Source organism: Poecilia reticulata, linkage group LG22 (assembly GCF_000633615.1).
Source record: "Poecilia reticulata strain Guanapo linkage group LG22, Guppy_female_1.0+MT, whole genome shotgun sequence".
NCBI lineage: Eukaryota > Metazoa > Chordata > Actinopteri > Cyprinodontiformes > Poeciliidae > Poecilia > Poecilia reticulata.
Window position 1 is genome coordinate 19,192,662 of NC_024352.1, and position 26,430 is coordinate 19,219,091.

The 26,430-nt window shown below is 40.7% G+C and overlaps 2 protein-coding genes across 3 annotated transcripts in view; both read right to left on the minus strand.

Annotated features, from left to right (window-relative positions):
- Nucleotides 1–3,613, minus strand: part of tmem260 (transmembrane protein 260) — a 34,291-nt gene extending 30,678 nt beyond the window's left edge. Inside the window, exon 1 of one of the 2 annotated variants that reach the window (XM_008400195.2) lies at nt 3,487–3,613. Coding sequence is in view for 1 of the 2 variants with exons in the window: in XM_008400194.2 (XP_008398416.1) it covers nt 1,656–1,764 (109 nt within the window). In the remaining variant the exon portion in view is untranslated. Of the gene's footprint in view, nt 1–1,655; nt 2,041–3,486 lie in introns of those variants that run through there. The other variant, XM_008400194.2, reaches the window with a different exon arrangement.
- A 7,278-nt stretch (nt 3,614–10,891) lies between these two features.
- The window catches only part of peli2 (pellino E3 ubiquitin protein ligase family member 2), an 18,722-nt gene continuing 3,183 nt past the window's right edge, over nt 10,892–26,430 (minus strand). Inside the window, exons 2-6 of the mRNA XM_008400193.2 lie at nt 21,020–21,149; nt 16,750–16,851; nt 14,975–15,172; nt 14,682–14,870; nt 10,892–13,877 (exon numbers count right to left, since the gene is read on the minus strand). Coding sequence (XP_008398415.1) covers nt 13,299–13,877; nt 14,682–14,870; nt 14,975–15,172; nt 16,750–16,851; nt 21,020–21,149 — 1,198 coding nt within the window. The 3' untranslated portion in view covers nt 10,892–13,298. The remainder of the gene's footprint in view (nt 13,878–14,681; nt 14,871–14,974; nt 15,173–16,749; nt 16,852–21,019; nt 21,150–26,430) is intronic.

Sequence of the window (26,430 nt, forward strand, 5' to 3'; positions counted from 1 at the left end):
GGATGGGTGGATGGATGGATGGATGGATGGATGGATGGATGGATGGATGGATGGATGGATGGATGGATGGATGGATGGATGGATGGATGGATGGATGGATGGATGGATGGATGGATGGATGGATGGATGGATGGATGGATGGGATAGAGCCACTTTCCTCTAAAAACAATATGGCAGCATGTCCATCCATCCATCCATCTTCTTTACACCCTTGTCCCTAGTGGGGTTAGGAGGGTTCGGCTGGTGCCTATCTCCAGCTAACGTTCCGGGTGATAGGCGGGGTCACCCTGTACAGGTCGCCAGTCTGTCACATGGAAACACAGAGACAGACAGGCAAACAACCATGCAAACACACTCACACCTAGGGAGAATTTGAACCTGATAGTCATGTTTTTGGACTGTGGGAGGAAGCCAGAGTACCCGGAGAAAACCCATCATGCACAGGGAGAACATGTAAACTCCATGCAGAAAGACACCAGGCCGGGAATCAAACCCAGAACCTTCTTATTGCAAGGCTCTACCAACTGTGCCACTGTGCAGCCCATCAAAACTACATTCCTCCTCAAAACTACATGTTTGCTCAAAATGCGCATCACCACATTTGAGAGAAAGTGCAAACCCATAACAGCAGGATAGCTGAAGTTTGATCCAAACATGGTCAAAACAGGACAATGATTCCCAAAGCAGCAGCACATTTGTCTTTGCACCAGCCTGGTTGCACCATACCCACAAAAAATTATTTCATTTGCTGTTATGGGTCGCAGCTTCAAGAATTTCTGTAGCTAATGTAAAGTATATATAAAAAAGAATGTCACTGGTCTACTTTTTTTATTGTATTTGTAATACAGCAGATGCTTACTGTTCTAGATTAGGCTCAACAATGCAATGCTTAATTTACCTAGAGATAAGTAAAAATTTATGTATGCTTTTATGTTCAAAAATATATTCTACAATAATGAACCTGATCTATTGGATGAATAAAAGGACTATTACATGGCTTACTTTGTTTACTTGGCTTTTATTTTGTTTATAACACTAAATATCAACATATTGACTAAATATTTTCTGTTGAATTAACATTTTATAACTTCTTAATATTGTTTTACGATCAGCAATTGTTTTGACCTTTTGGTCACAATTTTCAAGTTTCACTATAGACAAAATGTACTTTTCTAAACAGTGCATCTGCCTTATATTTTGAACCATTAAACTATTTGTTTTGATATACAACTCTTAAACATTTCACATACAACTCTTTTAATATAACATAATGCTGTAAAATCTGAAAGAGAATTTTATTGTATCTTAACCTAACAGTACTTTAATTTTTTTCTAATGTAATTATCAGACATAAATAAAACGATTTTAACACTTTATTTAAAGTGTTTTTATAGATAAAATAAATATAGATTTATTTTATCTATAAAAAAAATCTTAGTGTCAGTAGCATACTGGAAAACTGGCATTTTCTGTATAACTGTAGATTAACAAGTTTAGTTTAGAGAGCTTTATGATAGACCTATTATTTGAACGAATGTACCTGCAGCACCATGGACAGCGCCATCTCAACAAAACGCAGCTCTATTGGCTGCCCCCGGAGAACAACAGCAAAGCCACGTGACCTCAGCAGCACGAGTTAGCCTGGTAGCACCAACCTGAGTCTCCTCCGGGTACAGTCCTCTGCACACAGGGTACATACACTGCCGTTACGAAGGCGACCGTAGTCCCGGTCAATATCCAGCCACCCTTCTGTTCCGCAAACATTTTTATGCGCTGTAAAATCCAGGAAGATGTCACCCGTGTGTTGCTTAGCTAGCAAGTAACACTTAGCATGCCTCCACATTTAGAGCCAAGCATTTTAGACTGAACTCTGAGCTATTTTGTGTTGTTAACTACACAACCACACACGGACAACGTGTACCTAAGTTTATATTTTTTATACATAAATGGCTTTCGTCTTAAACGCATGATAATTAGCTAAGTTGAGGCGTTTTTGTTGCCTTGGATTTAACATCCGGGAGCTACACACGCCGTCTAAAAAACCTCGCGATATTACCGAACGGGAAGTAATGAAAGGAAAAGTTGTCAGAAAATCTGGAGATATATTCCTATCAGTGTTCGTGTGGCTCGAGAGACAGAAATAGCAGCTGTTACTGACTTTGACTTTACTTCCACTCATATGGAGAAAAACGGTCATGATCTGTGTTTATTTATGTTTACTTATTCCACGGTCTTTATACGAGACTCCAGAAGCAAAATGATTCTTCATGCGTTTAATGCAGTGCATAGATAATTGAAAGATGCCTCATCTGCAATGTTCCAGTTACATTTATCGTTTTAATTGTTTCAAAAGCACATCTGGCATGTTTAAATCCACACTTAAAGGCATCTTTACGAAACATTGTTGCTTAGTCTGAGCCAAAAATTACCTATTTATTTTTCAAAAAAGGTTCATTTCCATACATGTGCTGTTTAGATTTATCATAGGGGCATTTATGTATATTGAGTTCCCATTTGCACTCCTCATCAGTATCTTAGAGTGACTGTGCATGCAACACACAACTACCAGAATTTGGTACGCATGTTTGTGTTCATTGTGAGATGTCTTATGGACACAGTGCCTATGTTATGCGTACATACATTAAGCTCCAAGTCCAATAGCAAGTTGATTGTTGATGTTGTTAGTGTGCTTTTTCAAGTTTTGATACTGTTGGGGCATGTTTGTCAGACTATCCAAGTGTCCAATTTTCAACCAGCAAGTTATTGATTCTAGGTCAAATTTTAGAAGGTAGCCCTCTATTGTCATTGTTCAATCAAGTTTGAGCAATGCACTTGTATCTCTGACAGTAAAACAGGCCTATAACTAAAAGGTTTCTTCAGCAGGGCTGTAATGTGAGCTTAACAAAAGTATGGACTGAGAAGTTGCAGACAGAGTTAGAGATAAATGGCTGTTCCAAAATTAACAACTTTAAGCATAACTATTTGCAGGGCAAGTCAAATATTTAATGAGGATTAATTTGATGAAGCAAAGATTTGACGTATTTGGCCACAATTGAAGTTCTTTCTGGAATATAAGTCCAGCCTAAAAACCAAAAATTCAGATTCATCATTAATAAACCAAAAATTAATGCAATATATGCGCGCACATGAGGAATCTATTCAAACATCTGACCAACACAGTATCACTGAAACATTTTGGTTAGTTTTACGTATTCAACAGCCTTTCTTGACCCACAAACTGTTTCAGAAACAAACATCACATATATTTAAATTTAACTCCATACATTTATTGCAGTTTTTTAAAATCTCACTTTTATTTACTTTTTTAAAGCTGCATCTTATTACAATTACTAATTTTCTTTTACACTACACCTGAAATGAGATACTTAGTGTCATAAGTGTCTCACAAGCGCCCATATTTCAGAGGTCAAGAGGTGACTGTACGTAAGAAATTGGCCTATTGAACTGATAATAATCCCGGCTCACCATAAATGAGTCTGATCCCCCAGTATGTTGAGCTCTCGATGAGGTGGAGTGGTGTCAGCACCTAACTAACTCTCCGATGGCTCTCTAATCCTCCTCTTCCTCTCGCCGCCACCCTCACTGTCTAATCAGCCTCCGACACATACACACACAGGCAATGCTCACATCCATCTGACACGCAGAAACCAAAGCACTCACCCTTCCTCAGACGGGGGGTTCGGTGGTGGCTCAGCCCTCTCTTCAGTGTGATGTCACTGCTAATCCACGCTCGGTTATCCGCCGGGCTGCAGCAGCGGCGGCAGAGGCACGTCAGGCAGAGATGGGTGGGGAGGTTAATAAAGCACGTCATAAAGACTTCTATTTTCATTTCCTACATCATATGCATTAATGCTCAATAGAGGGCTAATATAGACACAAACGTGGAGTTCTGATAGCAGAGATAAAACACATTCAACGAGGCCTGTAGCTCCAATTCAAGGCATAGAGGAATCATTAGAGTCTGCTGGATTAAATCCACCCCCACCCCCTTGCATCCACAACATGCAAGGCCTTTTTTATTGACAGCTTGTCCAAAGAGAGGAATTACCCAAACAGTTGAAACTCTCATTCCATATGGCACCACACTATTAACATTAAGAGCAACTGTGCTAAATTCATTATCTTTTCAGATTGTGTGCGAGGTGTATGATAATGTATGTGTGTGTTTGCATGACAGTGTGTGTGATTAGAGAGTTGTAATGTTCCAGCTCTGGGGATTTATTGCATAAGATAAGAAAGGGCATTAATAGTAAATCGTGATGGTCCAGTGGAGCAAAACTGTTGGAGAGGAAATGCCGCCTTTGTCGAGACCTTTCTGCACCATCAACCAACATGTCGTTTTGTGATTTTTTTATTTATTTTTTTATTTTTTTTTGCTAATGTCAGAAACAGCGGAGGGATGCATGAGCAAGTGGCTTACGAGGCAACCGAGTGAAATTCCATCTATTTGGTTCTGTATTTTCCCCTACTTACCCCATATCTGTTTTAATCTTACCTTAAGCATCCTTGAAATGAGGTGTAATCCAGTTAAGCCCTTTTGAATCTGCTTCAGAGCCATTTTACACCCATTCATCACCCCGCAAACATTCTCTGCTAAACACATGCTCTGGGTCCACGAGCCAAAATGTTCGTACTGGAGACACCAAAAGATTAAAACGCTGCACTATTTGTGAGTGCAAAAAGCCAACCAAACACTTTAAACCATGCAGCTGAGATTTGTCTCATTAGGGTGACAGTGAATAAGCACAACAATTACTCATCACCTACAGTATAGAAGGATATACTATAATGGATATGATTGGTGGGTACAAAAAAATAATGTAAATCCCAAATATTTGTGTTTCCAATTGCTAAATTTCAACCATGTGAGTTTTTTGAGGGCTAATTGATGCTCCTGCCCTCATTAAAAATCAAAATAGTAATACATTTTCGAAAAACTGAGTTTGGAAGATGTTTGAACGTCTTACAGAGCAATGTTCAGTCTGGTATCTGAAAATTTAAAGCATTTGACACAACTGCAAACCTACCGAGACACTGTCGTCCGCCTAAACTTACAGGCTGGGTAAGAAATAAATACACGGTGATCCCTGGAGCGAAATCTGGAACAGGCTGCAAAACTCTTGAGTTTGGAGAGAAGGTACATCTTCCAGCAAGATAATAACTAGAGGTGTGCCGATCGATCGGCCACCGATCTTAATCGGCCGATTTCCATGAAAAAGTGTATGATCGGTGATCGCCGATCACGGTCTCTTGTTGCCGATCACACAAACTGATCTCCTGCATCTCATTTCTCAGCCTGCCTGTGCAGCTGGTCTCCTCTTTCCTTCACACTGCACAAACGCGCAGCAACAAATCCTAAGCGATGTGGAACTATAACGCACTGAGTGACTGGGGAAGTTTGCGTGTTGCGGCGGAAAATTGAAACACGTGGGGTGAAGCAGGTCAAAATGCATCAACATGACGAATCTAATATGGCATAAAAACAATGGCATACTTAACGAAGTTTGGCTACATCGAGGCTCAGTGCAGTAAAAAAGACATATGGAGGATCAGATAGCAGGTAAAGCAGCGCACAGCTACAAACACTCACCCGGATTAGCATGACGGTCAGAAAGCTAAACAAATAACCCGCAAAATTATTTAAGTCTTCGAGCTGCGATGTAAGACGCTGGTTCTGCTCTCGCTGTTAAACCGCTGCTACACGCTACAGGTAGTAATATTTCACAGACGGAGCGCCGCTTCTGCTCCACCTGGTAATGACTCTCACACCGAACCTCTGCTTAAAGCTGCAGCGTCTAACTTAAAAAATACATTTTACAGACGTATTAAAACTTTCGCTGTCCTAACATGAGACAGATAATCTCTGAAAAAATAATTGATCTCCTCCCTGTTCTGCATAATTACTCCGCTCAGTCAGAAACAGTCAATCAGAACTAGCAGTAATCAGCTAGCCGCCATGCTATCAGGAAGTTTTCATTCAGTAACTCTGGATTGTTTATTTTAATGGAACCTGTATTTGCCTTTGAATGTTAAGTTTTATACTTGAATCTTTTGGCAATGTTGAGAGGTTTTATTTTGACTCTTTACAGCTTCTTCAGAGCCTTCATACTGTATGTTTTCAGTCTGTTAAAGATAGTATTACCGATAGCAGTACAATTTGCACAATGCCTGTTTTGTTTTGTTATGTTTTTTTCTTGGAAAAAGCTATTTAAAAGCTTTTATCTAAATTAAGGTGAATTCATGGTTCCTTTTTCCACATAATGTAACCGTAGTGCTTATGATTAAAAACATAATAATTATGTGATCGGTATCGGTGATTGGTATTGGTGATCGGTATCGGTGATCGGCCCTCATGGGTGATCGGAATCGGCAGGAAAAAACCTGATCGGCACATCTCTAAAAATAACCATAAACATACAGTCAGAGTTACAATTTAATGGTGCTGATCAAAGGATAAGCTTGTGTTAAAATGGCCTAGTCAAATTACAAACATAAATCCATCTGAGGATATGTGACAAGACTTAATATCGTGAACACTTTCCATCCAATCTGACTGATATTTGCGACAAAGAATTGTCAAAACTGTAAATACGTGGGTGACCAAAGCAATTATACATTAAGTCGTGTTGGTCTGTTTCCTGAAGGGTGTGAATACTTCTCCATAAAACAGGTGGCAAACATTGTTATGTATGTGTCTGCTTAGTGGTTACATTCACTGACTTGTGAAGGGTGTTACTATTTCCTTAGTAATAAAGATTAAACCGGAAAACTTTTGTAAGATTCGATTTGTGTCAGTGCAAAGGACAAAATGGCTCCGTCATCTGCGGAGGACTTTTCAAATGTGTGTTTTTGAAAGAGTTAAAAAAAAACACACACACACACATTATCATTCTATTATTGTGGATAAAAAGGTCCACATAGTGAGGCCTTGAACCAGCGAATGAGACTTCAGACAGATTAATTCTCCTTTGTGATCCTGTTCTCATTACAGGAAGCCGGGGACTCAAACACACATAATAACAGGGCTGACTGCTGTTCCTTTGTAACATGTGGCTACCTAAATGATCCTAAATAAGATAGATGACAGGGATACGGCAATTCATAATCTGTGTTTTGCACAATGGAGTATAATAGTCTGTAGAGAACAAGGGACAACACACAGAGCTCACGTTTCCATGGCCCAGGGCAGCACACCTCGTCGAGAGCAATTAAAATGAGAGGATTCAATTTTGTCAAACACCAGGAACCTCAGATAAATCGTGTATCTCATTTTCCAGCGCGGGATACTCCCTCACATCGGTGCTATCATGTTTGTTACGGTGTTTTTTAAGACACAGCTGGCAACAGAGTTGGCAAAATCACCCCCTTTTGCCGTTTCCTGCTAATCCCAATCATTTCTGGGAGACCCGGTGGTGGAAAAACGTCAGAGTCCGAGTATGCGGCGACTCAACGGCGGCCTCAAACAGGAAATTTAGCCTGAGCAGAAAAGAGGAGGCGGGGGGGGAGAGCAAGGCAGCACGTCGCTGCGTGGTTTCCATGTGGGAGAAATCCACTTACATTAACTGATAAAGATTTAATTAACACCAGACTCTGCAATTACTCCATAATTAAAGTCATTTGGCCCCTTGTTTGGATGAGTAGGCAAGACGCCACATGCACCTCTGTAAGAGCAGAAGACCACAAAAAGGACATGAGGTGCTCAAAGAGGAACCGCTTTAATGTTTGAATTTAATGCTTGATTTTCCAAACCTCTGCTGCCCACCATATGTTCTGGTGATGTATTTGTTTCTGGTTATTTGTCTTTTATTCAGAAACTCATTTGTTATTCATTGAGATGTAATAAGCTGAGTGGCGTGAGTACAAAGCATCATCAAGAACCACATGAAATAGTAAATAAGCGTGATATAATCATAATCCTCTTCAAACGGCACTGCATACAGCTTCTGATTGTCTTATTCTATAGCAAGGAAGAAATATATGGATTCTGAAACAACTTTTCTTGTCCAACATTAAGACAAAAACAACAGGAAACCCGGTTCGTTTACAAACAGCGAATACGTTACAAGCCTGAAACGGTGAGAAATCAGTAGCAACCTAGGCTTGGGTTGTATGTACAGTATGTGCCCTGCAGAGGATTGTGAGGGGAGCTGAAAACGGTGCTACATATTTTATCCTGGATGTAGTTCCTAGCTCCTTCAGGATCAGAGCTCCTTCACAGATGCAGAGTGTTTTATCTGAATTATTGATAAGTGTTTTTAAGACTGCATACTTGTCTGTGTTTTTATAGAATTACATAATGTTCTGTTTCTGTTATACTGTACATTGTGTCTCATAAATGTTACATTTTCTATCAGATTTAGGACTGGACTTTGACTGAACCAATGATGTTTGGAGCTGCTGTCTTTCATTGCTTTCCAGTTTCACTTTTTTTATTTTACAGCTTCTAACAGGTTTTCTGTTGCAAGTTATAAGATAAGATCTTGTCTCGTCCCGTTTTCTAAATCCACTCCATATCTTTCGTCATACCCTAAACCTGGTCCTTAAGACCTACTGTCTTTCTGGTTTTACCTCTTTCCCAGCTGCTATGGATTCACTGAATGGAAGGTTGATTCTTCAGCACTGATTGGCCTGCAGAGACGTTCCTGTCATTTGAATTAGATGTGCTGGAAGGTAATGACAGTACACCCCGAGTGCCTGGATTTAGTGCAATATCTAAAATAGTCATGTTGCTGTTTTCAAAAAGAAATAATGCTTAATCATGATTTACATCAGTTTTCTGTAAGAATATAACCAAACCAAGTAGAAAAAGTAAGAAAAATAATGCTGCTAAATTACTAAACAGCTCTAGCTCGTGTGCATTTATAAACAGCAGTCCTGCATGCAAACTTTCTCAATAAAAAAAAAAGAAAACCACCACTATTCCACTATATTTGCATAACCCTGCCCTGCTTAAGGCAGAGGAGTCACTGAGTGATCCCAAAATTAGCATGCTGTCACCTTCGCCGTCTCTTCTGTCATTCAGCAAAACAGGCAAGTGTGCAGACATGTGAACCCATTTCCCATCTGCTGGAGAAATGTTAATCAGGACGCATGCCACCGCACAGCTCCAGTCCTCTCCCAGCGCCGAACCGACATGCAGTGTATTTAAATCGCTTTCATGTGCCCTTATTATAGGGGGAGATGGAGTCAAATAAGAATGATTGGAAATGTCATTGTCAGCATCTTGTGTTGCTTTTTCTTTTTTTTAAGGGAATGTAAACATAAAAACCGAAACATGGCAAACCTATACATCTGGCATTTCTTGTGAACATGACAGCAGTTAAACGGGGAATAAAAGCACTTCGTAATTAAATTAGCTCTAAAAGCCTTGAAAATGCAAAAGATTCATCTGTAATACCTTTAAATATACAGCTGACATGCGTCTCCTTTAGTTGCGTATTTGCATGATTTTTAGTCATGTGCAGATAATTCTCTTTTTCTTGTTTCTAATGTATTTATGTGATGAATTTATGCGCACATAAAAACTTTCATCTCTTTGCTGCGGCTGTTGGATGCCTCAGGGCGCAGTGCCAGCAGCTCTATTGTTGAGGAAACAGTGCCCTCCTGTGGCCTCTGTAGGAAATGCGCAGCAGGGAAAACGGATTCTCATAAAACGAAGAAATGTGCAGAAAACAAACTTCAAGAACTTTTTTTGTTTTTTTGGGCTTATCTGTAGTAAAAATATCCTGATAGAGTTATCAACATGTAGAGCCAGCACTCGCAAGCAAGATAGTAGGTACAATGCTCACACTGACGCATGATGAAACACATGTGTAAGTATGATTAAACATTACTGCTGTGTTGGCTGAGTGAACACGGCACAGACATCTGGAGTTCAAAGGCGAGGGCTGAATAAGAAAACCAACAAATCTTCAAATGCACACAGCCCTTTAAATCAGTGGATCAAATGCCCCGCAGCCCCCCGCCATTAACCACAAGTATAAAATACAAACTGACAGTCAGAGAAAGAAGCCCAACTCACTCCTGTTTGTTATTTAAAAAATATTTTTATTCTTTGCAAAGGAGGCATCAGGAGCTTCGGTGTGTTCTATGGCTTGTGTACAGAATTCCTGCAGGAAAAAAATTTTAAATACAAATTTCATAGAACGAGCCCTTGGGAGAAACTGCAAGCCCCACCCATGTTTACCGAGGAGGAATGTTTGAGGCGGCTACGCTGCAGCTGTTACAGAATACGGTCTCAAGCAATGGGCACAGTGTTTGAGCTTAAAACTGTTAAGAGGGGAATGCTACTGTACAGTTCCAGGCTTAGTGCATCACCCTGCGTGGCAGTTACATGAAATAAGCCGAAACCAAGAGGTTTCTTAGTGGTATGGAGTAGAAGTAATGCTGCTGGTATTTGTGAAGAATTACAAGAATATTTAGATGGTTTCTCTGTGGAAAAATCCCAAATGCTAAAAAAATAAACATAAATTTTTTTTCCCCCCCGGTAGGGATACCTGAATTCATTTTATTCTTTATGATTCAGCCTGCAAGTTTACTTGAATGCAGTCAAATTCCCACCGTCTTAATGCTCTACTACAAGCAGAACTGATGAGATTTTCACATATGGGAACAGTGTTTTCAAGCCATTTCTCCCAGATTCTTCTGTTTTAGTTCCTCTGCTACTTTGTTCTGGACGACTCGACTCAGCTGACCACAACATCATTTGCTGAATTTGGCATAAAGCAGGATAACATTGTTATTCCAGAAAGACAGGGTTCCTACATATTCTTCCACTTTAAAACTCAAGAGTCAGATTATCAAATATCTCAATTTCCAGATCATGTCAGACAGTTGGGTCTAAAAGTTTAATGTGATTTACTAGTTGTTGTTTTTTTTTTCTTCCAATTTGAGGTTTAGTATCAGCAATACTGAAGAAACACAAACTAAAAACTGCACATAGTCACTCTAATAGCCCAAAATATCTTTTATCTATGCGATTTACACATCTGATCCTGATGTAACAAACTCCAAACTTTTTTTGCAGCGAAACTGCGAGTTTCGATTTTGACAGTACGAGTTATCTCAAGTTATCTCAAACGTGTAGTCATACCATTATTCATTTCTCATTACTTTAAAATAACAAAACTGAAATACCTAGTTTGTTTTTGACAGTGATGTTTTGTTATCTCAAAATCTTGAGAGAAATAAATATTAACTTTGTGTCAGCAAGTTTTTTGTTTGTTTCTTACAAGATTACAAGGGTGCTAGTTTTCTAATGTTATAAAAAACATTACTGAGACGATAAGGTTTTGATATTTTTGTTGGTTTTCCATTAAGATATCTCTTTTTCTCAAGATAAAGTCTCCTCAAGTTCAGTTTGTTTTGTAATGGAAGCCTAATGACTTCTTGGGTTTTTCATTCTTAATTTATATTATCATTTAATGATAACATTTAATGATGACCTAATTTTATTCCCACAGTAGTGGTTGCATTATCCCAAAATTAAAATATTGTGTTGGGGTTTTTTTGTTACAACTGTTATATTATCTTAAGATAAAACTTGATGTTCATTTTTTAACAATAACAGTTTCGTTATCTCTCTGTTTTAATGAACCTTTCATTAAGACAGAGAGCTTCATCTCAAAATAATAAAATATTACTATGTTGGAAAACACTAAGAAACAATAGATACGTATGTCAACTTAGAAATCAGAACAGTCATGTTAGCAGTTGGTTCTTATTGCAAGAAAATTATTTTATCTAACAAAAGTAGGAAATAGTCAGCTTGTAAACTCTAAAAATTTAAATTAAAATGAGTTGTGAGGACGCACGACTACTTTTATACAACTCAAATTAATTTGCTCCGCTTTCTTTGAGCAAGTTATTAGAAAATCATATTCTCATTGTCTGGCAAGTGGAACGTGGAGACAGCGGTTTTCCATACTCATTTTGCTCCATACTTTTTCACTTTAAAAGCTAATTCGACACTTTCACAGTCTTCTGGAGGGTGTAGGAACCCTGCGCTAAGGTACAGAACAGGCTTTGCTGTAATCCCAACCTGTCAGTGGTCAGTCATTGCAGGAGTTTGGGTTCACAGAATCACTTTGGATCACTAAATCGGTGGCCGCTCCCATCTTGCATTATAATCTCACGATGCCACTGAGAACGTGGCCAGGGTTTAACAGCCTTGGATCGGACCCAGTACAGGATAAAGCTAACAGCAGTGCAAGGCTGATCAACAACGTAGGTGTCAGTTGTAAAGCCAAAATGTCACATTTGACTGTGAGCGGGCCTGACATTAACTGAGAAAGCAGGTCATATAATTAGAGCGCCAGCAGAAAGGAGTCGGTGGATTCCCACACCATCATTCTGAAACCCGGTGACCTTCTTTTAATTCCTGCGACATCTCTGCTAGCAGTTCGGGTTGGCATGTGAGATCATAAGAAGCGGTAGGGGTGAAATGATGCAGGGCCACACAGTCCGACCTACCCACACACACACACGCGCACACACACACCTAATCACACATGCATTCATTCTCACACACATCATATATGAAGGAGAAAAATATATTAACATTTGGGTTACAAAACATTCCAACAGCCTCAGTGTAGTAAAGCACACGTGGGTTGTCACCTCTTCCTTTACCTTCCACAAAATATATATATTTTCAATTTCTGATAAAAATATTCCCACTTTTTTTTTTTATCGGGATCTCAGGCACTGAATTTCATCTCTGTACAACTCAAAGTTTGTTCGGTGAATGGAAGCCACTTCTAGCGAGTTACGTGATTTGGATGCCATTAAGAGTTTACCGCCAAGAGGAACGATTGGAGGCGTTTTTTTTTTTTTTTTTTTTTTTTTTTGCTATTTAGCCATTAAACCCCAAAGTTCCTCTTGGCTTTTCTCCCAGCCAACAGTCCAGCTGTCTGGCTCTGTGAAAGCTCCGTCCCATCAGAAACTAAACAACTGTTTCCTTTCCCAACAGACCCAAAGACACCTGGTGGGAGAAATAAGTCATTCGTTTAAGAGACTTTCTGCAGCAATCTGATGGTAGTGTTGCGAAACATCCTGACGACGAAGCCTTGCATAAAACTGGTTGTCTGGACAGAGCACTCTCTGACTCCGTCCGAAAAGCTCCTAAACAATCTGAAATGGCTCCCTGTTGAACAGGATCCACGTAAACGGTCAAAACTCAAGCAAACTCATTCCATTTCGAGGCTGGTTTGCACAAATGAAGCACGGGTTTTATCTGATCGCTTTCTCAGAACGTTCCGGCAGCAGGGATCCTCGGATCAGTCCACCGGGCCCTGGAAGATCAGCTTGGACCAGCCCTGAGAGAGGCCGAGCTGCGTGGCACAGAAGGGGCAGGCGGCGTGGAACGCGTGGGTGCCGTGGGGCAGAGGGATTTCCGACCAGTACTTGACCGACTTCTCCGAGCACACGTGTCCACACGGCACAAAGGCGTGAGTGGGCGCGCCCGTGTCCACGTAGAAGGCGGGCTCGCAGCCCAGCCACAGCGGGACGTAGGGTCCCACCACCCGGCACATGGGGCATTCCCGCTGGGTGTTGGGCTCCCGCTCGGAGCGGTGGCCCCAGTTGTGGTAGCCGTGTACGTGCCCGCACGCCAGGTAGACCCACGGCTGCTTGTCCTCCAGAGAGGAGAAGGCCCGACTGCGCTGCATGCTGGGGAAGGCGAGTGTGTTGAGACCCACGGGGCACTGGGGCCGTGCCGCGTTGATCTCCTGCCTCAGGGCCTCCAGGTGCTTCTGGGTGGGAGTGTGAAAGAGACCCTCGGCGGTGCGCCACAGCAGAGTGGCCCCACACAGGTCCACCAGAGAGCCGTCCTGCAGGATGTTACTCTCATTCTCCACCTGGAAAAAGGGAGACAGATTTAAGTTCGACAAAATTACACACAGCTATTCAGTTACATAGAAAAATACCTAATAAAACCTGTTAGAAGTTCAGGACTGCGCTCAATGTTTGCTGCCTTTCCCACTTTCTAGCAGAACAACAATGCTACACGTGCAGCCTGAGCTACAACTAGAACCTCTACATCAGTGGTTTAAGGTTTTTGCGCTTTGGGCCAAAATCACTCAGGGGTCATACTTTTCTTAAGTTAAAAATGCTGTGTAATTTTATTAGAAATCTTTCATTGTTCTGATTGAAGCATGCAATATTTTCATGAAACAAAGTAAAAGAGAACAATTTACTGAAAACTGCCTCAGATGTTTTCCTTAATAAAGCAAAGGTGTATATGTTGCTAAGTGTTTTGGTAGAAAGTTTTCTGTTTTGTTGGTTTGATTTTCAGTGTAATCTCAGGAACAGAGACAGGAACTTTCTTCAAAAATCCTTGATGTCTTTGGCCAAGTTTAATGGCTGAGTGCTCAAGACTTCAACGATATTAAAATCAAAGTAAAAAAAAAACATGGCTAATGAAAGAAAAAAAATATTTTTGTTGTACCAAATATTTTAGGAATCATCATAAAAATGTATAAAGCATCACCTTATCAGCTTAGAGGGTCAAATTTGTACCATTCTTAATCTGCGGGCCGAATAAAACTATTCCAAGCAAATTATTCCTTTATGTTGGTCTAACATAAAGTAGCCATAATAAAACATAATGTCATAATAAAACTCATGACATTTAAGTTTGCAGTTGTTGTATGTAAACACACCAGTTTTCCTGGGGTCTGCGCCGAGCGGGTCTCTCTCAGAGTGTAGACATCTCCACAAACAGAGATCTCTCTCCAGACGCCGGGCTTGGACTCTTCCATGAAGCCTTCTTTAGGGTGCATTACAAGCACCCCATTGGTCGTCAGCCCATCCATGTGGCCATCAGGGTTCTTCCACTTTGCTGCTTTTTCCTGGTGCAGAAATAGCATTTTATTATATTACAAAACTACTTTCGTCCCATGAACTGACGTAGAAGTTCACGAAACCCCGTAAATCAACAGCAACTAGTAATTACCCCGAGGAAGATGTTTTTGGAGGAGTCAAATCCAGCCGCATAGATGCGAGCGGTGTAGGGGGGGTCGCGCTCGCAGACGACTCTGCAGGCGAAGCGAGAGATGGTGCTCTGGGTGATCTGAGTCTCCTCTCCATCCTGGCCTCCCGCTACGGTGTCAGTAACCACAAAATCTATGGGATTTTCCGTGGAACGTCCAATCTGCACAGCAAATCGTTCATTCAGCTCATTGAAACCCTCAATAAAGTTTACAATTTCAAAACGCATTTACCCCTGGAATTATGAACGAGAAAAATAAACACTGAACATGATGAAACTGAGAAATTGATTGTTTGTGAAAGCTCAGCGTCGGCTTGATGTTAAAAGCAGGTTTCAAAAGCGTCGGGCCAGAGGCACCTTTACTACCGTGTTGCGTCACCTCCGTCTTCACTAATGCCGGAGTAAACATTTGGGATGTAAGCAGGCCAATTCACGCAGAAATAAAAGCAAAGTGTTTTCACCATTCTCGCTTGACTCAGGGTTTCAGCGGCAATCAAATAATCCTGTTTGTTAGCGTCTAAAGGCGCAGCAGTTCGGCGTGGAAATGAACATTTATCAAACAAACTTGCTTCTCTGCACGGCGTAGCATGGCATTCTCGTGTGGAAATTAAGTTTTACAAGCAGTGTTCTTGTTCAGTTTTGGCACCGACCTTCTGGTTACCCAGGCTGCTCTAAAACACATCCAAACAATAACAGGAAATTAATATGCTCTAAATAATATCTTTTTATTTCATAAATATGGTAAAGTAAATGTTTTAATAATTTTTGTTTGTTCTAAAACATAAAATTAGATGTATAATTTAAGTGTCTTTACTTAAATGTAGATTGTGTGTGTGTGTTCTGCAGCTCTAGAAAAGGAGAAGGAGCTTTTTGGACGATAAAAGCCGCCGACCCCTCCTCCCAATAAATTCCCAGTAATAATAGACTGAAGTGTTTGGTTGTGAAGTGGTGGAAAAGTTCAAGGAGTATAAATATTTTTGCAAGCCACTCTAACTTCTATTACAGGCCACCAAACGTGGAGCCGTGTAGCGACTTTGAGACAGAAATCATGGTGTTTATATTACAGGCCCACTCGGCGAACCCCACCCGCCCGGCTCCTCAGCCTCTCAGAGGCTCTTTTTATAACATGTTACTGACCTGTAGGCGACTGACCTTTTCATGTTCCTGTCTCGGCTCCGTTTTTAAACGTGCTGCTGCCGTCAGTCTCAAAATTAGCATCCGCTTATTAAAAACGCGGCAAAACTGTCTCAGTTTCAGATTCAGATGGCTTCGTGCTGCTTCAAATAAAACACTGGGAAATCCTGAGATAGTGCTTCAAAAACACAAACTATGTCTTCAAACTTAGCTTTAAGCATTGCATCGGGGTGATGAAGAGGAAACCAGAGGAAGAAATAAGCATTTCCTCTTTCATTTCGTCACTTTTCTTCTCTGAGAACTTCAAAAATCCTTCGCTTGTGACCCGTCTCTCGTTTTGTGAAACTCATTTCGCCCCTCTTTCAAACGTTCCAATAAAGTCTGCATTATGTATCTTTTTGTATATACTTGCTTTTGAACGCAAGACGAAAAAAATCTTTTGCCTCGTCACTGAGTTTTAAAACACACATTTTAAACATTAATACGTCTTTTTCTAACATTATTTCCAAATATACAAGCTTCTAATTAAAACCCGATGCAGAGTACATGGGAGATTCAGATGCAGCCTCTTTTACAACCAAGCGCGTAATTAAACAGGCGTTCACCTGAAACATGTCTGTGTCTTTATCATGGCTGTACTCCACCACCACCGTCTGGTGCCTGGACAGCGTGTAGGAGATGCTGTGTTGGCCTTTACAGTTCACAGCCTGGAAGAAGACGACACATTTCAGACTTGGGACACATGGTGCTGCCGTAACTTGGTTAACACACATTTTAGATGCGAAGGTTCCAGACTTTTCTATATTCAGTCTTTCCAGATTTCCCAAACCTTCTGGTTCATCTTACAATGTAAAACACTGGAAAGGCTTTAAATATGGAAGCTGTGAATACCAGAAACTGGAGGTGAGTAAGTAAGTAAGGAAAGAAGTCAGTAAGGATGAAAAAAAGCAAAACTGACAGAAGTATGTTAGGAAAGAAGGACACAATGAAGGCAGGACAAAACATTTTAGGCCTTTGGACAGTCTGCAAATACAAAAAATATTTCCATGTGATTTTATATTCATACTGAGCTGGAACTGGAAAAGACAAAGATCTAAATCCAAATGTTCCTAAACTGCATTTGATGATAAAACGAATCCCCATCGTCATCTTTAGGCGTTTTATTTGTGCTTAAGTTTTAATCCTTTCTCTGTTGTTCATTTTTGTTCCATATGTCTTAGAATGTTTTATTTCTCTGTGGTCAAAGATGTTGCCATATAAGTTAATTTTCTTTGTGTTGAGTTTCTTAGTTAATTTTTCTGTTGATTTTCAGTTGATTTACACTCATGTTAAAATCACACAGGTGGAATATAGTCGACTTCTGAAGGCAACTGATTGCACTGAATTTCATTTGTGTATATCAGGGGATAAAGGGGGAACAAATGAAAACTAAATAATTTTTTCATTTGTAAAGTTGAAAATTATGCAGCAGTGTTTCTTCCACTTCACATGCATAACTTTAATTAAAATTCCCGTAGAATACTTAAGTTTGTGGTTTTAATGTGGTAAAAAGTGAAGTTTCATGGGGTATGAATACTTTTGCCGGGCACCGCATCTGAAACTTACTGCCTCAATTCACAAAGAAGTGAATCCTTTTACTTTTACATCTTGTTTGTGGCGTCGATACCACCGGCCATTTACAGGAACAATGCCACAAAACATCCTTACGCAATCCCTCCGTCCGCTCATGCTAACTTTACGACGGAGGAAACCAAACCAACGCCAGTACCGAGACACAAACCGTTCAACAAATGAAAGCCATCCAGCGGTGGAGCTGCGCATACTTTCGTCCTTGTTTTTTTCCTCTTTACAGACAAAAAGTACAACAAAAAATTCCTCCAATTTATTGCACAATTTCTTTATTGCATTACCTTAAGTTGCACAGTGCGGTACAAATTCCTGGAACAGGAACAGAGAAAAGCCTGTAAACTCACACTCCCATGACAGTGACCATAAACTGCCCGCTGGCCCTCGGTTAGCACGAGCTCGCCAAGCGGCTGATCTGCCAGTCAGCGCGCTGAGGGGAGGGCGCGTTAAGGCCCAAAAAGCAGCTCTCACCAACACTTAAAACACATGCCACCATCATCCAGCTCTTATCTGCAAATGCCATTTCCAAAACAACCCCCCACCCCCATCGCCCCCTCCTTTCCTATTTTGTCACGTGCGGGGAGGGGAAAAAGGGAGAGAGAGAGAAAGTGGGTCACCGGAGCCGCAACGCTCTGCTGTAACTTCAGACACAGACGGGGGACAAATGTCATCATCGCCGCAAACAAACGCTGCTCCACCTGTTCGGCAGCTAAAGGAAAACGAGCGCTTACACACACAAAAAAACAAAAACAAAAAAACAGAAAGACGAGTAAAAATAACCGCGTTCCCCTCGACTTGAGTCAAAATAAACTGCAGCGAGTTTAAGGCTGGCAGCGGCATCATGGGAGCTTCTCATTATCTGTCATGAACACCAGCGCGCGCACAGACATGTGAGCGTTCCCGTTCAGCCACCGGGCATTCTCGGTTCATTCGTAGGCTGCACCGTTGGGGAGCGTGAGCGGCGCTGGCAGACCGCTCCAAAGATGGCTTCTTTCATCCGACTCCTTCAGTGTTTGATATATTTAATCACTCCATTGGCTCGGCACCTTGTTTGTCTCTCGCAGATGGTTATTTTTTGACTGTACGTGCAGCTGGGAGTGGAGGAGGGCTGGCCGACTGCGACAACATCCTCCGCTCGCTCAGCACTAATAATCCCAGGCCTGGTAACAGGGTGGCAAAGAGGAACAGAGGTAAAAGAGGAAGAACGTCGCAGCAGTTCCCATACTCAAAACGCCTCCGACAGACACCACTTATTGTTCTTTTAAAGCCACAAACAATGCAGCCTACATTTCTGAGAAATGATATTCCACCACAGTTCACATTGCCTTTGCAAAAGTTAAACTTCGTCACATTTTCCAGTGTATTTCCCTCAGAATTTATAACCTACATAAAGTAGTGAATAATTGTGGAAGAGAAAGGACAACGATGCATTATTTCATGTTTGTATTTACCTAGTTAGTAAACAGAGTTCACCTGTGTGTAATTTAATCTCAGTATAAAACCAGATGTTATGTGAAGCCCTCAGAGGTTTGTTGGCAAACATCAGTGAACAAACAGCATCATAAAGCAGGGTCAGGTTAGGAAACAATTTCCCACGCTTTGAACGTCTCACAGAGCACGGTTCAATCCATCATCTGGAAAATAACAAAAAGAGACTGGCACAAAAACAAAGCTGCCATGGAATGGCTCTCCACCTAAACCAAACCAACAGCCGTGGGTCGAGACATCACGGCATCTCCGGGGGAGCTGCAGGAATTCACAGCTCAGGTGGAGAATCTGCTGTTTTGACTTCAATAAAATTGGAGTTTATAAGGGAGGGACCAAAATAAAACCAATGTGGATGGAGTCAGACGCAGAGCAGGCGCATTTTTACCGAGATTCTCTTCGGAAACTTGATTGAACAGAATTTTATTTAGGGGTGTCAAAGTAAACTAGTGGTGCCCAACCTTTTTGTGACCTGGGCCAAAATTGTCAAGTCAAAATGTGTGGAGGCCTTCATTTTTTGGAAAAATAAAGAAATAAAAAAATTTTATGGTGATGGTTTTTTTTGTTAGCGTGCTGAAAAAATTAAACCTAGTGCTCAAAATATTGAAAAGAATAGGGTGGTTAGAGATTTGTAGGAAATGGGTTTGTGCAAATTATTGTGGATCAAAACACAAATAAGGTTTTTCCTTGTTAAAAGAAAAAAAATCCAATAGGTTAATATTTTGGAGATCAACTGTTTTCTATTTTCTTGGCCTGGGGAAATATTTTTTTGTCTATTTCTTACAGTTAAAACAGAATCCAGGTCACTCGATCTCTGAAAACACTTTCAAGACTTAGCAGAGTTCAACAACTTGATAAAAAACATTTGGGTATAAAGTCTGCTTTCAAGTAAAAATCCTACTTATGAAATTAAAAAATAAGGCCAAGGTGTGGATATTAAAAAGTAAACATGTGTTTTGCTCCCCATGTTTAAGGATTTTAACTTGCCAGTAAATAAAGTCTCCACTGCATCAGTCATCTGTGATGGCAGGTTAAATTTGAACCACTATCAAACTGCAGAGGCCACAGAAAAGAAGTCCAGGGGCTGCAAATTGGCCCAAAGGCCACACTATAGGCATTCCAGGATTAAAGGGAACTGAACTAAATTGTATCACGTATGATCTCTATAGAACAGACTGAGGTCCGTGAAAAAGTTCAAGGAGTACAAATACCTTTTTTTAAACCACTTCTTCCCAACATTCAGTTATAAAGCTGCGTCTCTGTTGTGAAAAGGCTTTTCTCCCAGAAAGAAAACCTTCTGAGCAGATACCAGGAGTCACGTTACACAAGGTGACAGAAACCTGAACCTGAGAGCCTTTGGTCGGAGAGCTAAAGCGAGAACAAACGTCTGAGTAACAGCAGAGAAAAGCAGCTCCTTGTTTAACGGCCTGGCTCTGGAACCGAGAGGAAGAATGCGGGAAGGGAAACATGTTATCCTGGCTCTCTGGTGTGAAGAGAAGCAATGAGGCCCAGCTAGGAACTATGGTTATTGAACTGGAAATGTCAACACAATGACCAGGGCCAACAGCAACGTACATTCAGGTTCCATGAGGGACGGAGAACAGGAAACCGTGCTGCCTAAAGACTCTCCCTTCACTTTAACTCCACCAGATTCAGGAGAAAAACAACATTTCACACCTTCATTCATACATATTTGGTCCAAAATACACACCATTCACAGTGACAGTGTGTTCATTAAATCTTAAGTCATCTTTTGTTCTGTACCTTGCTATCCTGGGGTGTGTTGAGGATGTGCACGGTGCTCGGCTTAACACCGTTGGCTTTGGTCCTCTTCAAAAGCGCAAATCTGCTTTTCCGTCTACCCCGATCTCCATTGGGCAGAGAGCCATTGTACCTGTCACAGTGGGGAGGTGGGGGTTAGGACGGGGTGGAGAAAAGGACAGCATTCACAGTTATTTTTTTCCCCTCTGGATAAAAAGCCATTTTTTTGCAGCTCCAAAAAGATGTGTGTAATGAGATTTGCAGGCAAAATTCTTGTAATCATATAAAAAGTACACATGGAGATTTAGAAACATTTGCGTGCTTTGAATGGGAGCTTTTCCACGCATTACATCACTGGCAATCTAATACACCATATTAGTAATCTAAGCGTCACCTTGGATAATGTCTCTTATTACATAATGCACTCTGGTGATTTCACTGAGCGGGGCTGTGTAAACTGCAGCTACAAGCAGGAACACATTTTAAAATGCGCAGACTGTGTGGCAAACTGAGCATATTTTAACATAATTACATAGAAAACTACTAGGGCTTAAACGATTAATTGGATCAATCGTGATTAATTGATTATTGAAATAATCGGCAACTAATTTAGTAATCGACTAATTGTTTACTGGAGAATACAAATACTAAAAAATGACATTTTGTGAAAGAGCAACACCCTCAGGGCAGTAATTAAGCCAAAGCTGTACAACAAATGTATACACTCTGCATCGAAGATAAGAAAAAGCCTTGCTTGTCTGTAAATATGGTCTACCAGGAACTCATGTGACAGTTTTAGCTTCACCTGTTTCAAATTCTGTAAGAAGAAAAACTTGTTAAGCATCTTTTTTCTATCCAGTTGTTAATTGGCTGATCAAAAAAGTACTCAACAGATGATGTTAGGAGTATTTCTTTGGCTGCAGATGAATCCTTTGGCTACCAACAATCAAGTGTACACTAAAGAAACGCTGTTATTGCATTTTAGGTAATGAAATGTTTATTTTATTGTGTAAAAAAGGGGTTAAATTATTTGTTCTTTTGCATCTTTTAATGTATGAATAATGTTGTATAAAGAAGTCTTACATGATTAAATGAAAATCTGCACAATATCCCAACTTTTTATGCGATCAATCGATTAATCGTCAGAATAATTTCAGATTTGACATGATTTGAGAGCCTTTACTCAAATCTACATGCTCTGTGCTTCCTGATCCCTTCACACCAGATTCCAGCTTCGCCCCTTCTGTCCAGAGCGAGGCACCTCGCCCAAGCTCCTCCTCATGAATGGAGGAGCCCTTTCCGGTGGGACTGATCCACTTTCTGTCCACCAGCTGGTTCCTACAGCTGGGTCACCCCATGCTTTACTCCAGTCCAACACGCAGACCTTCTGCTCACACCCGCACACGTAACCACGGAGCGCTAAACAGCCACACCGTCTAGCAGAAATATTTACATCCAACGCCCCAACTTTGCATAGCAGTTCATCGGAGGGAAGAGGTTCAGCCGGCCGCGGCATGATGGGACTCCTCTCGTCTTTGTTACAACATAAAGGCGACAGAACCTCCTTCGCCTCCTCCCTCCACTCCCTCCTAAGCTGGCCCACCTGTCCCGTGTCTCCATACGGCTGGCCAGGCAGGGAAACACATGGTCTCAGTCAGCACAGTGCACAAAGCTGGCCTGTAAGACAAGCCACCCACAGAGAGCCAGGAAGGCGGATTCTGTGGAAAACGTACAACTAAAGCAATTTTATGGCTCTTTTAGTTCATTTTTACTCACATTTTTTATAATGTTTGAGAGCGTGCACTTCATTCCTAATAAGAACCTCTGCTTTTACAAATCTAACACATTTTTTCTGAGATTTGAACTAACCAATGCCATAGTATTTGCATAAAAGCTTCAATCTATGACGTACAGCATAACTTCATTCACATGTCAAACTCAATCCCACGGGTCAAATTTATATACGTGGCCCGTATGTGACTCCAAAGGGTCACACTTGAAGATTTTAGTTTATAAGTCAAATCAAACCAGTTTTATTTGTATAGTGCTAAATTACATAAATTAAAAAGCTGAAATGTTTTCCACACTCCGCTCTTTTCACCTATCCTTCCGTCAGGCTGAATATCTTATAGATATAAGATGGGCAAAGTGACTTCAAGACATGAATATAATTACCAATAAATATTGCATTCCAAATGGTTTCTTAATTTATAGCACATGTATAATTAAAGTATATGCTGCTGCTTTTAAAATTTGTGATGCATCTAAGCAAAGAAGCAGAATACACAGCTGTTATCAGCCGCTTAATGTCCAACAATGTATGTTTTTACAGCAACATGTGGGGGAGGTGCAGCACTCTGTTACAATATCATGAAAACCACAGAAATGGCAAACAACTTTAGCAGATTGAAAAGTTTTGCTTTGAAGGCCTACTGGAAACAAGCCAATGCGTGAGGTTACTCCTTCTGCCATCACTGTTCTGATTTATTGTTTCAATTTTGCAACAAAATCCAAATTTACACTAACACACACGCTGCACTGTGTGCGTTAGCTTAAAATTTGAACCCCACGATGGATGAGAGCAGTTGACAAACATCCTAGATCAACCGTAGAAACTCCCAGCCTAAATAAAGGCCTGCATTGTTCAGACGTACACTCAGCACTGGCTGGCTCCTGAATGTCTCACACTAAGCATGTATTCAGCTGACACGAAGCTTAGCATTTTCACCATGATGAATTATGCTGAAGAACATAACCTCTAAGTCTGTAATAAAAAGCTCCACAAGCTTTAAATTAATTCATCATCACGCCGGAGAACAATATCATGTCATCCGGGAGCTGCCACCGTCACATTAGCTAGGACAGGCTCTTTAAAGCGGCTCTACCAACTAATTGTGATCACGTTCCCTTTTGACCTGTGCCAGGCAGACGGCGGATTTACCTTCCAATATTTAGCAGCAGGGATTAGAAGACTGTGGCATATCGCGTATCCTCCAGGGCTGCAGTGAGGAGCCAACAGCACCTCCTACCTCTTGTGTTAATGTCAAAGTGTACCGATTACGGAACACGAAGGAGATACAGTGCTGTGAAAAGGCGTCTGCTCCCCTTATAGGTTTCTTCTGTTTTTGCAACCCTTAAATTTATCATTTAAATAAATCAAAACATTTAGTCTTTAAATGGTCATTTTATTTATTAATGGGAAAAAGCTAACCAAACCAACCAGGCCCCAATCGAATAATCCCCTCGATTTGCAAAACGTCAATTAACTGCTATCAACCACATGTTTTAAGGACAGATTCGTTCAATCTTTTTAGGCTTGATTATGCCCTGATTTTGTAGAATCAAAAACTCACCTATACAGAACCCATTTGACAACATGAAGTAGACCTGATTAAAGAAACTGAAGAACAAATGAGAAACAAAGTGATGCCAATCGGGCTGGAAAGGGTTTCAGTGTTCCTGCTGGCTAAAAATAACACAGCATGGTCATATCACGTTTACCAAAAAAAAAAAAAAACATCTTAACAACCCCAAAGACTTTTGGAAAAATATTCTGTGGACTGACAAGACTAAAGGGAACAAGAAAGAATATCATACAAACATTAAAGCATAGTGGTGGTAGTGTGCAGCAGGAAAATGTAGTGAAACACACCAGCAAGTCCACCTCCGAATTTAATCACACGAAAATAAGGCCTAGTCAAAGCCCAAACTTAAATCCAACTGAGATGGATTTAAGTGGCATGACTTCGTACATGCTATGTCTGCTTGAAAACTCTCTTGTGACTGAATTTAACAATTCTACAAAGAAAAGTGGTTCAAAATTCCTTCACCATAAAAAAAAAAAAAAAAAAAAAAAACATTGCTAACACCTGATGGCACAAACAGGTCTACGGAGTGATTAGGTTTTCATAGTGCCAGGTTAGTTTGGAAAGCAATTAAAGAATTTACTTTAAACATGCACTTTGGATTTAGGGGAAAGAAAGCTGTAAAATAACGAGTGCTGCAACTGATGATTATTTTATTAATCAATGATTCTATAGCTTATCCTGGCAATTAATCCATTAGTCCTATAGAATTGTCACATTCTACAGAGTTTTCATTTCACATCTTAAGTTTATTTTTTATACAATAGTAGAATATGCACACAAACCCTAAATACAGTAATTAAATTCCACATTTAAACAAGAAAATCAATATTTTATTACCCAAACGCAGTGATATAGTATTCATTTAATGAATTTAAACTAGGTGAAGATAAATCTTTGCTATTGAGGAGTTTTGGGTAAAACGTATTTACATGTAAAATTTTGGCTTAAATACTGCTCTGAGTTACTTTTTTTGAGTCCGCATACTCCAGCCAATGATCGAGTACTAAATTAGTTGACAGTTATTTGAACAATTGATTCATCACTTGTTGATTTCAACTCCAAAGAGAACATAAAAAATGTTCCAGGGTACTGTATACTGAGTTGATCCAACAGGGTCATAGAGGATGAAACAAAACTAAACACAAACTTTTAAAAGACAGCTTTCTTTTCTGTAATGAGCTTCTGCTGAAGGCGTAATGTATCGACAATCAGTGGAAGTCTGTAACAAAGCTAAGCTGGTTTCTTTTTACTGGGCACTTTTTCATGGCAAAAATGTAGAAAGTTCCCTCAATGGGCCCAGTCTCCAAGCCACAATGAACAGAGGAAGCTGAGGAAAAGCAAAGACCGAGTCCTGATCAATCCGTTCTTTCATTTCCAAGATACCCGTGCAGCCCCAGCTCCCCCCTTCCTCCGTTCGCTGACCAGCACCGAGCCAATCCCACCTCAGCAGAGAGCGGCGGAGATGGCAGGCAGCCATGCAAGTAATAAGAGCCGCCGCGGCCGTGACAACAAGCCGCCGAGGGAAACTGCAGCTCAAACAAGCTTTGTGCCATGCTGACAGCTATCTCGTCTACCATCGGCTTTATCAATGGGGATGTGATGTCACGGCAGTGATTATGCACCCGTCACATCTGATTCACGTACGTGTCTTGATGTCAGGAGGGAGAACAAAAGTCCCGGCGTCAAACACACCACACGCTCAGCCCTGGGTGATAACCAGTCAGCGCTGCTTTTTGTCCTTTACAATAAGCAGGATGGCTGTTGAATGGACAGCTGGAGGCGAAGGACAAAGCCACCCACTCTACTCCCCAGTCTATAACTTTGCTGCTATTCGCTTCAAGTGCTGTAAACGTGAGATTCGAGCAGCATAAACTACGAGAACTGTTAATAATTCATGTCACAAACTTTGAGGTGAGTAAAAATACTGACCAAAGTCTAATCACTGACAATGCAAAGCGTGACAGAGAATTGGACATGTTGGAGCTCGATTATCCAGAATGATGTTTAGAGTTTTCTTCTAAAAAATATAATTTTTATATATCTATA